This window comes from Equus przewalskii, chromosome 16 (assembly GCF_037783145.1).
Source record: "Equus przewalskii isolate Varuska chromosome 16, EquPr2, whole genome shotgun sequence".
NCBI classification, from domain to species: Eukaryota; Metazoa; Chordata; class Mammalia; order Perissodactyla; family Equidae; genus Equus; species Equus przewalskii.
In genome coordinates, this window is record NC_091846.1 from 25,038,341 (window position 1) to 25,051,890 (window position 13,550).

Here is a 13,550-nt window from a genome sequence, read left to right on the forward strand (position 1 = left end):
CGGGAAGCAGGTGTGACAAACCGCATAGGACATCATGTTGCTCACGAAATCGAGTGGAGCGGCATAACTCAGATGGGACGAGAACTTCAACTGGGCCACCCAGTGGCTCTCTTGTCTAGTGGACCACAGTGGGCACCATATTTTCTCATGAACAAAACTTAGAATCCAAAGGGGATGGTGGAAGATCTCTGGCCTAGGCAAATAAGAAGTCACTCCATCCCAAGGGAGGGACTCTCAACGATGAGGAATTTAGAGGCAGGAATTATTGTCAACACGGGCCTTAACCTCAACCCACCCTGAAGCACTGATTCCAGTGTTAAACGATAAACTGAGGCAAATTAAAGTTTTTAAGAGTTTATCAGAGTGTGTATCGATTCAAATGGGGCATCACCAAACAGGATGTGGTGAGGAGCACTCCACCGACAAAAGCTGGGGACAGACTTTTACAGAGAAAAGGCAGAAGCAAAGCAAGGAAATTATTGATTGGCCGGAGGTAAAAGCCTTATTGTCGGCAGCTTGTGACAGGTTGGGCTTGGGTTTCAATTTCGTAACGTTGAGGCACTTACAGGCTTAGATTTTGGTTTACTTACACAGGCCACCGTGGTATTAGAGCCACCTCAAATCTACTGGCCTCCTTGTTCAATTAGTTTAACACTAGCAATGGGAAGAGGAGTGTGCAGAGGCTGGGAATCAAGCAAGCCAGACCTGAGGCACCCCAGTTTTCCTCCACCCTAGACAAACCGGGCAACCACATGCTACCTTCTCCCATCCCTCCCAGGTCACACGCAACTTTGCATACGTTGGTCTTCCACTCACTATAGGAGGCCAATAAGTTAATGGCATACTGTACATTACCCAATGTTGAACAACCACAATAACAACCTCAACCTGTACGTGAGCAGGGCAACACGCCAGATCCATGGATCTCCTCGACAGCAAGCCAAACTTCACCTTCCGACAAAAGGGATCCCCGAAAGAAACTCTTATGAGGACCCACCTATGGGTCAGTGCTGGTTAGCATCATGGACTTAGGATAGAATGGTCATATTTACGAAATAAAAAGTCAGCTTGCAGGGCCAGCCCCGTGGCCTAGTGGTTAAGTTTGGCGTGCTCCACTTCAATGGCCAGGTTCATGGGTTTGGATCCACAGCAATGCTGTGGTGGCAACCCACATAAAATAGAAGATTGGAACAGATGTGAGCTCAGGGCTAATCTTTCTCAACCAAAAAAAGAGGAGGATTAGCTCAGGGCAAAAAAAAAAAAAAGGAGGGGGGCAGCTTGCAATGTCATTGCTTTGGAAGAATTTTTAAACACAGAATTGTCTACTGCAATAATGTGCTGGGTGCTACATTGCTTTCCTGAAGGCTGTCATCCTTCACAGTGAATGAGTGAGCAACCACTGGGAACTTGGCCATTCCTGGAACTCAGAAAGCCTGTGATGCTCTTAAAACACAGAGGCATTTTTACATTCTATAGCCATCTCCACATTTGGAAAAAGAGGGTAATTTTATGCTCTCAGAAGATTTCTTGGTATGCTGCTGTTAAAAAAAACTCTTGAGGGGCCGGCCTAGTGGTGTAGTGATTGAGTTCACGCACTCCACATTGGCGGCCGAGGGTTTGCAGGTGCCGATCCCAGGCGCAGACTTAGCATTGCTTGTCAAGCCACACTGTGGCGGCCTCCCACATAAAACAGAGGAAGATTGGCACAGATGTTAGCTCAGTGACAGGCTTCTTTACGCACACACACAAATATCTTGAGGAAACTGGGGAGTGAGGAGAGGGTATGATAATAATAGAAATATCCTTTAAAACAAATCTTGCTAGCCACCCTACTGTTCCCACTGTTTGTGTTTTCCGAATAACATGTTGAAGTCTCACCTGGCACCTTTGGGAGTCATAAAAGTGATTAATTAGTCAATCATAATTCCCATTTTCTGGATATTTCATTCATTGTAGGTTTTCAGCAGCTCCTATCAGTCAGTGTTTAGGACCATGATCGAAGCCATGGCTGCTCGCAGTGAACTGGAAGAGGATGTTGACATTCCCCTGACTGGCCATCTGGAGGGTGAAACCAGAAGGAAACTGGGAATTCTGTAAGTGACTGGAGAGGTGGTGTTACTGGTCAGTGGGTTCAGGCAGGCCAGAGGAGGCAGCAGGGAAAATATAAATTGGGCCACCAGAGAAAAGAGCAAGGCCGGGGCCAGTCAGGTCTCCTGAGGCAAAGAGCAGGCACAAGCCAGGCACAGGACAAGGGTAGGACCAGGGGTCAGGAAGATAGAACGATCTGGCTGCCCAAACTCAAGAGAAGGAAATCTACAAGCATGGGAGGTGCAAGATAGGATCAAAGGCAGGCAGCGACAGAGGTTGGAAATCCAGGACAGGAAAAGTCTTCAAAGGACCATGAATTTGTACAAAAGTCTGGGGAGCAAGGCTCAGATCCATGGGTCTTTGCAAAGAAGGGACAATGGGGCATCAAGATCATGGGCACCTGCCCAAGAAATTCCCTGGCTTTATCCTGGGCTGGCCGATGCTTTTCCATGCTCCCTGGAGGGGAACAGCCACAGGCTTCACTGACCTGGGAGTTGTGGCCAGAGACCCTATTTGGAGTGGGAAATCACAGACTCTTGCTGGTACTGAGTCTTTCTAGTTGGCATGGTCCTAAGTCACAAAATGTTCTAGAACCCCGTTCGTACACCCGGCCCATGATTCACGGGAGCCCCGGTTTTCATTTATCCTGCTGTCAGAAACCTTGGTGAGCGAGGTGCGTATTCAGGCCTCCCATGGGTCCGTTGCAGACACTCAGCAGTGGGACCAAGGAACAGGCTGTGGGGGTGGGGGATGCCCTGCATAACCTCCTTGGCAAATTGAGGCTTTCACAAAGATCAGGAAAAGAAACTGACTGCCAGCAACTTCTGCTCTGGACTCAGTAGGAGTCCAGGGGCCAGAAACCCCCAAAGTTTCTCTAGGAAAGGGGAAGGCGAAATACACAGAGCAGAACACAAAGAACATCCAAGCTATCAGACCCTTATACAACTGCAGAAACAAACACTGAATAACATCCTGGTGAGTGATCCAGCCTCGTATGTGACATTTCCCCCATTCCTTCCCATTTAAGCCTTTGTTGGAGGCTCATTCCAACCTGATTGCACTCAACAAATATTTCCTGAGCACCTACCGTGTGCCGATCTACTGCATGCTGGTCTATACAGTAGTGTGTACCCCAGAGTCTCTGCCATTGAGGAGCTAGCTGGTAAGGATTCCACCAGGTTGCAAAGGTGGGCAAAGGGCCAAGGGGAGAAGCTTCCCAAAAGGACATTGGATGCCTCTGGCTGGATCCCCTCCTGGGAATTTAACTCTTGCATACATTTGACATCCTGCTCTCAGCCTGCGGGACAGCCTCATCCCACCCACTCCTCGGTCCTCATTCTTTCACAGGTGATAGTAAGCTCGGTAACCGCTTCAATTTCATTCAAAGCTTTGCAAATAAAGCAAATAACGTTTGGTACAGACAGGCCATGAAGAGCTCATTCTCAAGTTCCACTGTTGCCTCTAAAATATAAATAGTAAACCTCCACTAACTTCCAGGTAAAACAGCTCAGCCCTTTCCAGCCAAGGGTATTTGCTTCCTGGGGTTACTCAGGGTTAAATTATTATCCTCTCTCCGAGGAATCTGAACTGAGAACTCAAAATCTGTCACATCAAAGGCCTTCTCAGATCCAGTTAAGCCCTGGAAGCTCACTCTTTCTCGTGAATTCCCTTTCAAAGGGGCTCTGATCTGAGAAACAGGGAACGCAGCTGCCCCTGGCGTCCACCCTTGTTTGGGAGTAGAACGGTCCAAGCTATTGGAAGGTCAGGGTGACTCGCTTTTTATATTGACTTGAGAGAGGGTTAAGGTCTTGATTATTTTGAAAAGCTGTGCCTTAGTGTGGCTTTCAGAAAAACTGGGTCCAAAAGCAGAGCCATCAGCCCAACTTTCCATCTATGAAAAAGACTGAGCGGGCTCTAGCACTGTCTACACATGTAAATGTGAAGTCAGTCCCGGCTTTTAAAGGTAATTCACATTACTTTTAGGTTGAAGAAAAATTTTGAAAAATACAGAGAAATATTCACCTGGTTTATGAAGAAACGTGAAAGTAAGGACCCCTCTACCATTTCCATCGTGTGACTGGCTCTCCTGTGTGAGTCTCGCTGCCTCTCACCTTCTGCCGTGTACCATAAAGGAGGCAGAAACCCCTGTCCCCTCACTTGAGCACCTGCTGAGCTAGTAAGGTCCCAGCAGCCAGGGATAAAATACCGAGCAAGATGGACACAGTCTGGGACCTTAACGGGCTCCTCCTTTGGTGGGGGTGGTGGGGTGGATGGGTAGGGGTGGGGAGGATAGACAAGGAAGCAGAGAGTTTGCATATAGAATGGTCACCACTGTGGTGGGGAGGGGATGCCATGGGACCACACGGGAAGGTATCATTGTAGATTTGAGGGGCTCTAAGAAGTCATTATTAACACAGAGTTTGGGAAAGAAAGAGCCCTTTTACCAGATACTGAAGGCTTTTGAGGTCCAGCTGTTCAGATTTCCCAGTCATGGAGGTTGCCAGTTTTAGGGTCTAATCATGAAAAACTTGGACCAAGAGCTTAACCTATCAGGCTACTTGATTCAGAAATTCAAAACCACCATATGGAACATCTTTCAGGTTACTGGATCCAACAAACATAGAATTGGCAAGCATACCCATGGCAGACATAGCTAATCAGTCATGATACTTTTTCTTGCTGAGCCAAGGCGGCCTCAGATTCCCTCCTAAGACAGTGCTCCAGTCCCCTAATACCAATTTATGCCCCTGACCTAACTCTTATGGAATAACTGCTAGGGGCTAAGTACTTTCATATGCACTCTCTGATTCAAATTAATCTTCATAATCATGTGAAGTAGGATAAAGAAACTAAGGCTCAGAAAGGCTAAGTGACTTGCCTGAGATCACCCAGCTATTGTGTGCACATGAGCCACACTCTGCCCAAGACCTCTCAGGACAAAACTAGTATTCATGCCATTGGCATGTTCAATGAACAACGAAAGGCTAGTGTGACTGGAGAAGAAAAAGTGGGAGGCTTCTCAGCCTAGGTCTCATGTCCTCGTTGGAGTTAGTGCAGGGAGAAGAAGGAATCACCACTTTCAGTTTCTATAGCGAGAGGGCCCTGCCTCCCACCAAGACTCACACAATGTGGTACCCCCAAAACAAGGAGGGGGCTTCATGCTTAGCAGCCAAAAACACAGCAACAAATGTCTAATACACTTATTATGCTATACTTGTCACTGCCTATATTTCTGTTCCCTCTGGGCTGAAGACATATGTGTCTTTCATTCCTTGGCTCTTCAGCAAGGCATGCAGTAGGCACTCAATAAGTGTTCTTTGAAAAGATGTAGGCATGCATGATTTTTTTGCACCTTTTGGGAAATTGCGGCCTTTCAGGACACTCTACTGTCCCATGCCCAGGGTAGAACTTCCAACTGGAGAGTGGAATTTGATAGGGCCAGATTCCCCATAGTGCCTCACCACCACCCCTGCCCACTCCCTGCCTTTCTGGACAACTGAGGCCTAGAAGGTTTGAACTTTTTTATATAAAAAAGGTAACATTTCGGGGCTGGCCTGCTGGGGTAGTGGTTAAGTGCCCACGTTCCACTTCAGCGGCCTGGGGTTCCCCGGTTCAGATCCCGGGTACGGACATGGCACCACTTGGCAAGCCATGCTGTCGTAGGTGTCCCACATGTAAAGTAGAGGAAGATGGGCACAGATGTTAGCTCAGGGCCAGTCTTCCTCAGCAAAAAGAGGAGGATTGGCAGCAGATGTTAGCTCAGGGCTAATCTTCCTCAAAAAAAAAAAGAAAAGAAAAGCAGCCTAAAGCCTCCCACTAATAAAGGCAGAGCCAACGTGCAACACAAACCAGAATGTCTGTGATTTTAGCATTCTGACAGGGAAAAGAAATGAGCATATAGAGGTCCTCTTTTATCACTGCCATTTCAGAAATGCACGCTCTTAATTTCTAATTGGTGCTCAGGAACAGAGGCTGGGCTCACTTCAGCTTTTCCTCTCTGACAAATCATGACGATTCTGTAAGCTAGCCCTGCAGAAGGTGCTCCTCAGAGGGAGACTGAGACTCGCTCCCACACTTCTTACAGAGATCTCCAAGCGCCCCTGCCCCTGCCCGCCTCTCTCTCCTCGCCTTCCTGAGGAAAAGCTCCCTCTCGGAGCTCTGATTAGTGGCCTCTGGAGCTCCTCAGAAGTGCCGTGGTCCTTGATTCTCCTCCCTGACCCCATCCCACCCTCTCTGCATTCTCACTGACACCCCCTCAGAACCTTCCTCTCTCCCCTGGAAGATCTCCTTTGTCTCCCGGACTCCCATTTTCTCCTCTCTCAGTCTTTTCTTCACATTGTTTCCACCATAATCTTTTTAAAACTCTTCATTGGCCCTCCATTGCCTCCAGGAAAATGCCCCTATTCCTCCTGCAATTTAGAAGGCCTTCCTTTTTTCCTCTCCAGACACACTGGCTTTTTTGTTATTCATCAATAGGCCAGGCATCCACGGCCACAGGGCCTGTGTACTTGCTGTTCCTCCGCCTAGGGCAGTCCTCTCTGCCACATCCTTGCGGCTTACTCCCTCACTTTATTTGGGTCTCTGCTTAAATGTCACTTTCTCAGAAATAGTCTCTCCACTGCTCTTTATAAACCTGTGTGTGCACATACTCATGCACACGAGCATGCACAGCATTTTCCATCCTTCTCACCCTGCTTAATTTTTCTTCAGAGCATTCCTAGCCATCTGGTGTAGGACACTTTTATCTGTTCACTTCTTCAGCATCTATTTCCCCTGCTAGAATGGACGGCAGGGACCATGGCATCCCTGATACCTAGGGTAGTTCTTGGCACACAGGTGCACAGTAGATCTTTCCTGAGTGAGTGAATAAAGGAATGAACTAGCCCTGCCTGCTCTCCTGAGTCACCTGGCACCACTAGCCCGTTCCCACTCCAGCCTTCAACCATACAGTCCTTATGCTGGGAACTCCCCCTTGCACTTTAGAGACTTAACTTCCATGAGAAGTTCCCCTCAACCTCCAGGACGGGTTGAGTTCCCTCCAGGGAGCTCCATGGCACCCTGTGTGTTGGTTTGCAAACTCAGGAGTTAGCCCGGTGAAATTTAAAACTGGCCCCCGTACTCAGAGGGCAAGGAGAAACCGAGGAACAGGCAGACCACTCCAGATTGGTAAGGGGCAGGCTTCCGAAGCAAGGGGACTGACATAGGAGGCTTCTCTTGGGTGGCCACAGGACAAGGAGGTCTCCGCACCCACTCGCCAGCATCTTCAAGTTTATCTAGAGGCCCTGCCTGGCTTCAGTCACATATTCAGTCCAGATGGTCTCAACAACACATTATTCTCCAGGCTGCATCCTTGAAAACAGCTCTCACCGTGGTCACGGTGGGGAGAACGTACATTCCAAGGACAGGGGAAAGCTGAGCAGCCTCCAATCGCAGTCAACTAGCGGTCACGTCCTCTCCATGACCTCTTCCAACACTGTGTTGACCCCCAATGGTGAAACAACTAAGCTCTCTTAACTGACCTCCCCCTAAACTAGTTGTTGAGAGACCCAGCCGCCTTTTACCGTGAAGAGTGTCCTGGCTGATACTGACCAGCTGGAAGTCCCTCCTCACTGCTCCAGCCACGGCTGCTCCCGCTGATTGTCAGACACCGACCCAGAGTCACTGGGAGCGAGCATTGTCCCTAGTTTGTCCATGGTAGTTTAGTTCCAAAATTCAACTGTTACTAAAATGAACAGAAATGAAGATAAAAAGAGACGTTCTTGCTATGAAAACTAAATTGAATGCTTTAAGAAAACTCAATAAGAAAATAGCTTTAAAAAAAATTTCTTTGAACTAGATGTGGACCAAAACATACATAAAAGATTGGAGAATATATAGAAAAATTTTTTAAAGTTTGTAATTCTGCATTCAGACTATTTAGAACTCGCCAAGACTGAAAATTATAGATAATAAATTATGAATGTGGTTTGAGCAAAAGTGATCACAGAGCCCATCATCAGACCACACACAAAGGAAAGACCTTGCCCTGCGTTTAAAAATGGTACGCTCATACACATTTATGTTTTAAGTTAAAATAACATGTTTAAGATCTGTTTCCTTTTTTTAACAACTCCCCACGATAGCCTAAGTTTTCAGTTAACAGAATTAGCAGCCATGCTTGTTATTGGCATGTGGCTGGCATGTTCCCCCACACACACTCCTCACATCTCTGGACTGGGTGGTCTTCACCATGGTATCTAGCATCCAACACTGGGCTGGCACACTGTAGGCCCGTGATAAATGTGTGTTCAACGAAAGAAAATGAGAGAGCTGGAAATTCAGCCCCTACATGTCTCTCTCCAAAGGCTTGCTCTTTCTACTCCCTGGCAGCCTCCTTTACTTGGGGGAATATGGCCCATATCTTAAACCCTCAGGCACCTTAAGAGAAATAGATCTAAGTTTTCTTTCTCTTTTCTACTAAAGTCCTACTCAACACCAAAGCTGCAGAGACTATCACATTTCGTTTATTGAGTCAGCCAGCACAAGTCAAGGAGCCTGTGAGAGAAGTCAAAAAGACTAATCGTGTTGTTCGTCATAAGAAGAAATTAGAAGTAGATACAGAATGGGTAAAGGTCGAGACTAAGGTAAGTGAGGCCATGCACTGGCATTTTTACTTTGTGTAGGTTTTTTTGGCTCAAGTGAGACATGTACAGACCATCAGGGAGCTGTCAGGACCAATACACAACGTGAATACAAACAAGAAAAATGTATCCAATATATCCAATATAGAGAGTCAAGGAAGACAATCTGAAAAGGCTACATACTGTATGATTCCAGCTATATGACATTCTGGAAAAGGCAAAACTATGGAGACAGCGAAAAGATCAGTGGTTGCCAGGGGTTGGGGTGGAGGGATGAATGGGCGGAGCATAGAGGATTTTTAGGGCAGTGAAAATACTCTGTCTGATACTGTAGTGATGGATACATGTCATTATACATTTGTCTAAACACATAGAATGTACGACACCAAGAGTGAACCCCAGTGTAAACTATGGACTTTGGGTGATAATGATGTGCCAGTGTAAGTTCATTGACTGTAAGAATGTATGTTATGCTTTGGGATGTTGATAACGGAGGAGGCTGTGTACGTTTGCGGGGACGGGGGTTTTAAGGAAATCTCTGTACTTTCCGCTCAATTTTGCTGTGACCTGCTCTGGAAAGCAAAGCCTATTTTTAAAAATCCATCACACGGTGTATTTATAAAGATGGACACTATAAAGTCATGAGTGAAAACTAGCCTCAAGATATTAGAGTCATTCAGAGTGAGCTACTAATCAGGTCCGGAGCTCAACAAAGGGGCCTTGAGGCGGGAATTAGAAAGACGTGATAGACTTCATGCCTTCTGTAAATAGATATTAGAACCCGCTATGCCCCAGGCCCTCTTCTCGGTGCTGGAGATCCAAGGATGAACAAAACAAAGGCCCTGTGCCCCTGGAACTTATGTTCTGGTTGAAGAGACAGTCAATATACAAAAGTACTGTTCACTGCTATGTCAGGTCTTGCTGGGTGCCATGGGGGAAAGGCAGTGTAAGGAGCTCTTGAGTTCTTGCTCTGAGAGAGGAGTTGCTCTCATACCTGCAGAGCAGTCAAGGACATGCTATTCGAGGCTAGGTGTGCATAAAATGAGGGGGTGAGCCCTGTGGATACCTAGGGGAAGGCCACGCTGGGCAGCACAACAAGTGCAAAAGCCCTGAGGCCTTTGCCTCAAGGACAGCTATGAGCAAGTGAGAGAGGGATAGGGAATGTGCTTGGATGCCGAGATCAGGTAGAGCCTTGTGGGTCATAGTAAGACTTTGGATTTTATCCTAAGGATGATGTGACGTCATTGGAGGGTCTAGAGCAGGGGAGGAACATCATATGACTTATGCTCTGGAAGGATCTTTCTGCCTGCTGTGTGGAGAATAGGTTTAAGGGGGTAAGAATAAAGGCATAAAATCCAGCTGGGAGCCCAGGGCATCAATTCAAGTGAGAGACAATGAGCATCTCTACTGGGGTGGTGGCAGTAGAGGTGGTGAGAAGGCCGATTTGGGATATTCTTTGAAGGAAGACTCAAGAGGGCCCCCTGTTGAATTGGAGATGAGGTGTGAGAGAAAGAGAAGACAAAAGGATGAATCTAAGAATTTTGGCCTGAGCAGCTGAGTAAATGCAATGTTCTCATTTACTAAATTGGAGAACACAAGAAGGCTAATGGAAACTCACATCATGTAACACCGTGCAGGTTAGAAAGCACTTCCACATATAACGTAAACTTAGCTTTTCCCGACAGTCATGGGGGGTAAGTGTGGTATCATTATTTTCACTTTACAATTGAAATGAGAACCAGAAAAATTGAAATGACTGTCGCATGGACATAGAGCCCACATTAGTCAGGGCAATGCTAATTAGCTGCTGAAACTAACAATTCCCAAAGCTATCAAATGCATGTTTCTTGCTCAGTCATGTCTGATTTGAATCTCATAGCTCTTTGAATGGCTCTCTTTAAGGCTGGCTCTCAGAGATCTGGGCTCTTTCATCATGGGTCTCCACCATCTTGGAGTTCTTTGTGTCCAATTGCATGGACAGGAAGTGAAAACAGGGTCCCGGCTTAAATTCCGCTAACCAAAACAAGTCACATGATCCTATTTAGATGCAAGAGGGCTGGGAAGTGTACTCCTGCTGTGTGTCCAGAGGAAAATGCAAACAGTTTGCACTAAGTAGCAAAGCAATCAAAAATCTTAAAATGATGGAGGCCAGCCTCGTAGCGCAGGGGCTAAGTTCGCAGGTTCCACTTCAGTGGCCCGGGGTTCGCCAGTTCGGATCCCACGTGCAGATCTACGCACCACTTGTCAAGCCATGCTGTGACAGCCATCCCACATATAAAGTAGAGGAAGATGGGCACGGATGTTAGCTCAGGGCCAGTCTTTCTCAGCAAAAAGAGGAGGATTTGTGGCAGATGTTAGCTCAGGGCTAATATTCCTAAAAAGAAAAGTCTTAAAATGATGAGCGTGGCCTCACTTGTGGCAGAAATGAAAGAGAACCAGAAACTGACACTGTCAACCAAGGTGTGAACTCTTTCAGCCTCCAGAGAAGGAATGGAAGTTCAGTGTCCCCTCACCTCTTGAGCCTGCATGTGGAAGGGAAGTCAGTGGGACCAGTCAGAACTCCTATGGACAGAGGGGTTAAGGGAGAGTCAGGGGATGCTCCAGGTCATAACAGACAATGAGTGATAAGGGTGTTGGCAGCCCTCAGAGAAGGCTTTCGGCTCTCTCATTCCCCTGGCCTCCCCCCAATCCATTAATGAAACCTTACTTGGTTTCTTGCTCCAATCAGCCTGGTGAACTCCCCCTTCTTCCCACACTCTCTGCCTTGTCCTGCCTTGGCTCTGTTGCTCCTGTGTTCTCTGTCCCCCAACCAATCTTGAACATCCTCCCAGGGGAAGGTTTTCACCCAGATCTCTAACCAGAGGATCCTTCATAACCCACCATCCACATCGGGCTGCCCAAAAGGCCCAAGAGGAGTGGGACATTTGCTTGTGTTTTGGTTTTTATAAATGGGCAATCAATTCCAAATAGTTTGCTGAATCAGGTAGCACTGTTCATGAATGTGTGCTGATGCTCAGGCAGAATCCAGCCCAGCCAGCCCGGGAGCCAGCAGCTCCACAGCAGTCCAGGATTGCTCCCAGACAGACGGCAGCAGGGCGATCTCACGGACAGGTGGCAGCTATCGCACAGCTCAGGGTCCTGCCTGTGAGGTGCTCTCTTCTCCCCAGTAGAACTGAAGGACGGGCCAGAGATGTAGTCTCCTTTCTTATCTGTTGTTGCTTAACCTCATCCTCTGTCCCCAAGCAAATGATGATGAGAGGTAGGCTTTGAGATGTGCCATTGATTATCTATTTCCCAGTGAGAGAAAATGGGACATCTCCCCCTCTGTGTCCGAGCTCTTCCTTTACCATGGAGTGTTTATCTTTAGGAAAATATCATGACATGACAAGTGAATTTGAGAAGCAGAAAGCATCTTGACAAAGTCTGGCTTTCAGGTGGCTTTTGAAAAGAGGACCTAAAATACAAATATCCTCTCCCATGAGCAATATCTAGAAGTTTCTTACAAGCCTTCAAAAACAAATCAAGCATGGATGTCCTTACAAAGCACTTTTTTAGGTTAAAAAAACAAAAGAGCAAGATTTATAGACTGAATGCGCGAGGTACCTGGGAGCTTAATGATGGGAGGCAGCATGTTTCCACAGACAAGCCCGCAGGCCTTACAGGGGAAGGAGGGGAGCTGATTGCTGGAGTCTGGCTCTCCTCTCACCAGATAACTTTGGGTAAGTCTTTTAACCTCTCTGAAATAGTGCTACTTTTGGGGGTCATTGTGTTGTGCAAGGAAAGCGTTTAACGCAGTGCTGGTGTGGAGAAAGAGCTCCCAATGTGTCGGCAACACAGTGAGCATCACCTTGCAGAGTGGTGTTCGCTGGACACCCAGCTTCCTGGGCATTTAAAGGCTGTGACCTAGAGAGCCCACAGCAGCCCCTCCCCACACAGAGGTGCATCTCTTTCTTTTATTGTCTTAGATTTGGGCATTCTGCTGTAAGCTTTCTTGAACAAGGGATGCTTCGACTGGAAAAATAATAGTTTGAAGGGCCGGACCTGTGGCTGAGTGGTTAAAGTTCCACATGCTCCGGTTCGGCAGCTTGGGTTCACAGGTTCAGATCCTGGGTGCAGACCTACACAGCCATGCTGTGAGGCGTCCCACGTACAAAGTAGAGGAAGATTGGCACAGATGTTAGCGCAGAGCTAATCTTCCTCAAAGAAAACAAAAAAAAAAAAAGGAAGATTGGCAACAGATGTTAGCTCAGGGCAAATTTTCCTCACAAAGAAAAATAATAGTTTGAAAACCACTGATCTTACTCCTGATTAGAGGAATGTGGGACTGTAGATGACCTGAAGAGTCTTCCTGCTACAAACACCCGGGAAATTTAGATGAAATGTAAAAAGCGTCCTTTTAAACACAAAGAAGAGTGTGTCAGAAAGTAAGGGAATAATCAATACCTGAAATAGAAACGGAAAAACCAAAAGAGTGAGAGTGTGAGCAGGGTGTGGTGAGGTGGGGGTGCTTGGAAGGGAGGGGTGGGAAGAAGAGAACAGAGAGTCCTGTTAATCCAGGGGCCCGGGTTCTACACCCCTGGGGACACGAGACAGCTGGAGGACATGCATCCTTTTCAAGGGCCCGTGAAACAGCTCCAATAATTGATCACACACCAGGCCACACAACAAGTCTCAGTGAACACTGAAGAGCTGATATCGTAGAGACTGTGCCCTCTTACCCCAACACTTTCTAATTAGTAATAATAATAGCACAACCAAAAGCACGTACATTTGCAAATTTAAAAACACACTTGTAAATAGTTTCTGTGTCAAAGAATAAATCATATTGGAAATTTGAAAATA

The 13,550-nt window shown here is 47.0% G+C and overlaps 1 protein-coding gene across 7 annotated transcripts in view; it reads left to right on the forward strand.

Moving 5' to 3' along the window:
* ERICH6B (glutamate rich 6B) overlaps positions 1-13,550 on the forward strand; it is a 64,258-nt gene that overhangs the window by 40,562 nt on the left and 10,146 nt on the right. For all 7 annotated transcript variants that reach the window (XM_070578285.1, XM_070578289.1, XM_070578287.1 and 4 more), the window contains 3 exons: positions 1,957-2,093; positions 4,072-4,133; positions 8,551-8,711. In XM_070578285.1, the coding sequence (XP_070434386.1) occupies positions 1,957-2,093; positions 4,072-4,133; positions 8,551-8,711 (360 nt within the window). The remainder of the gene's footprint in view (positions 1-1,956; positions 2,094-4,071; positions 4,134-8,550; positions 8,712-13,550) is intronic.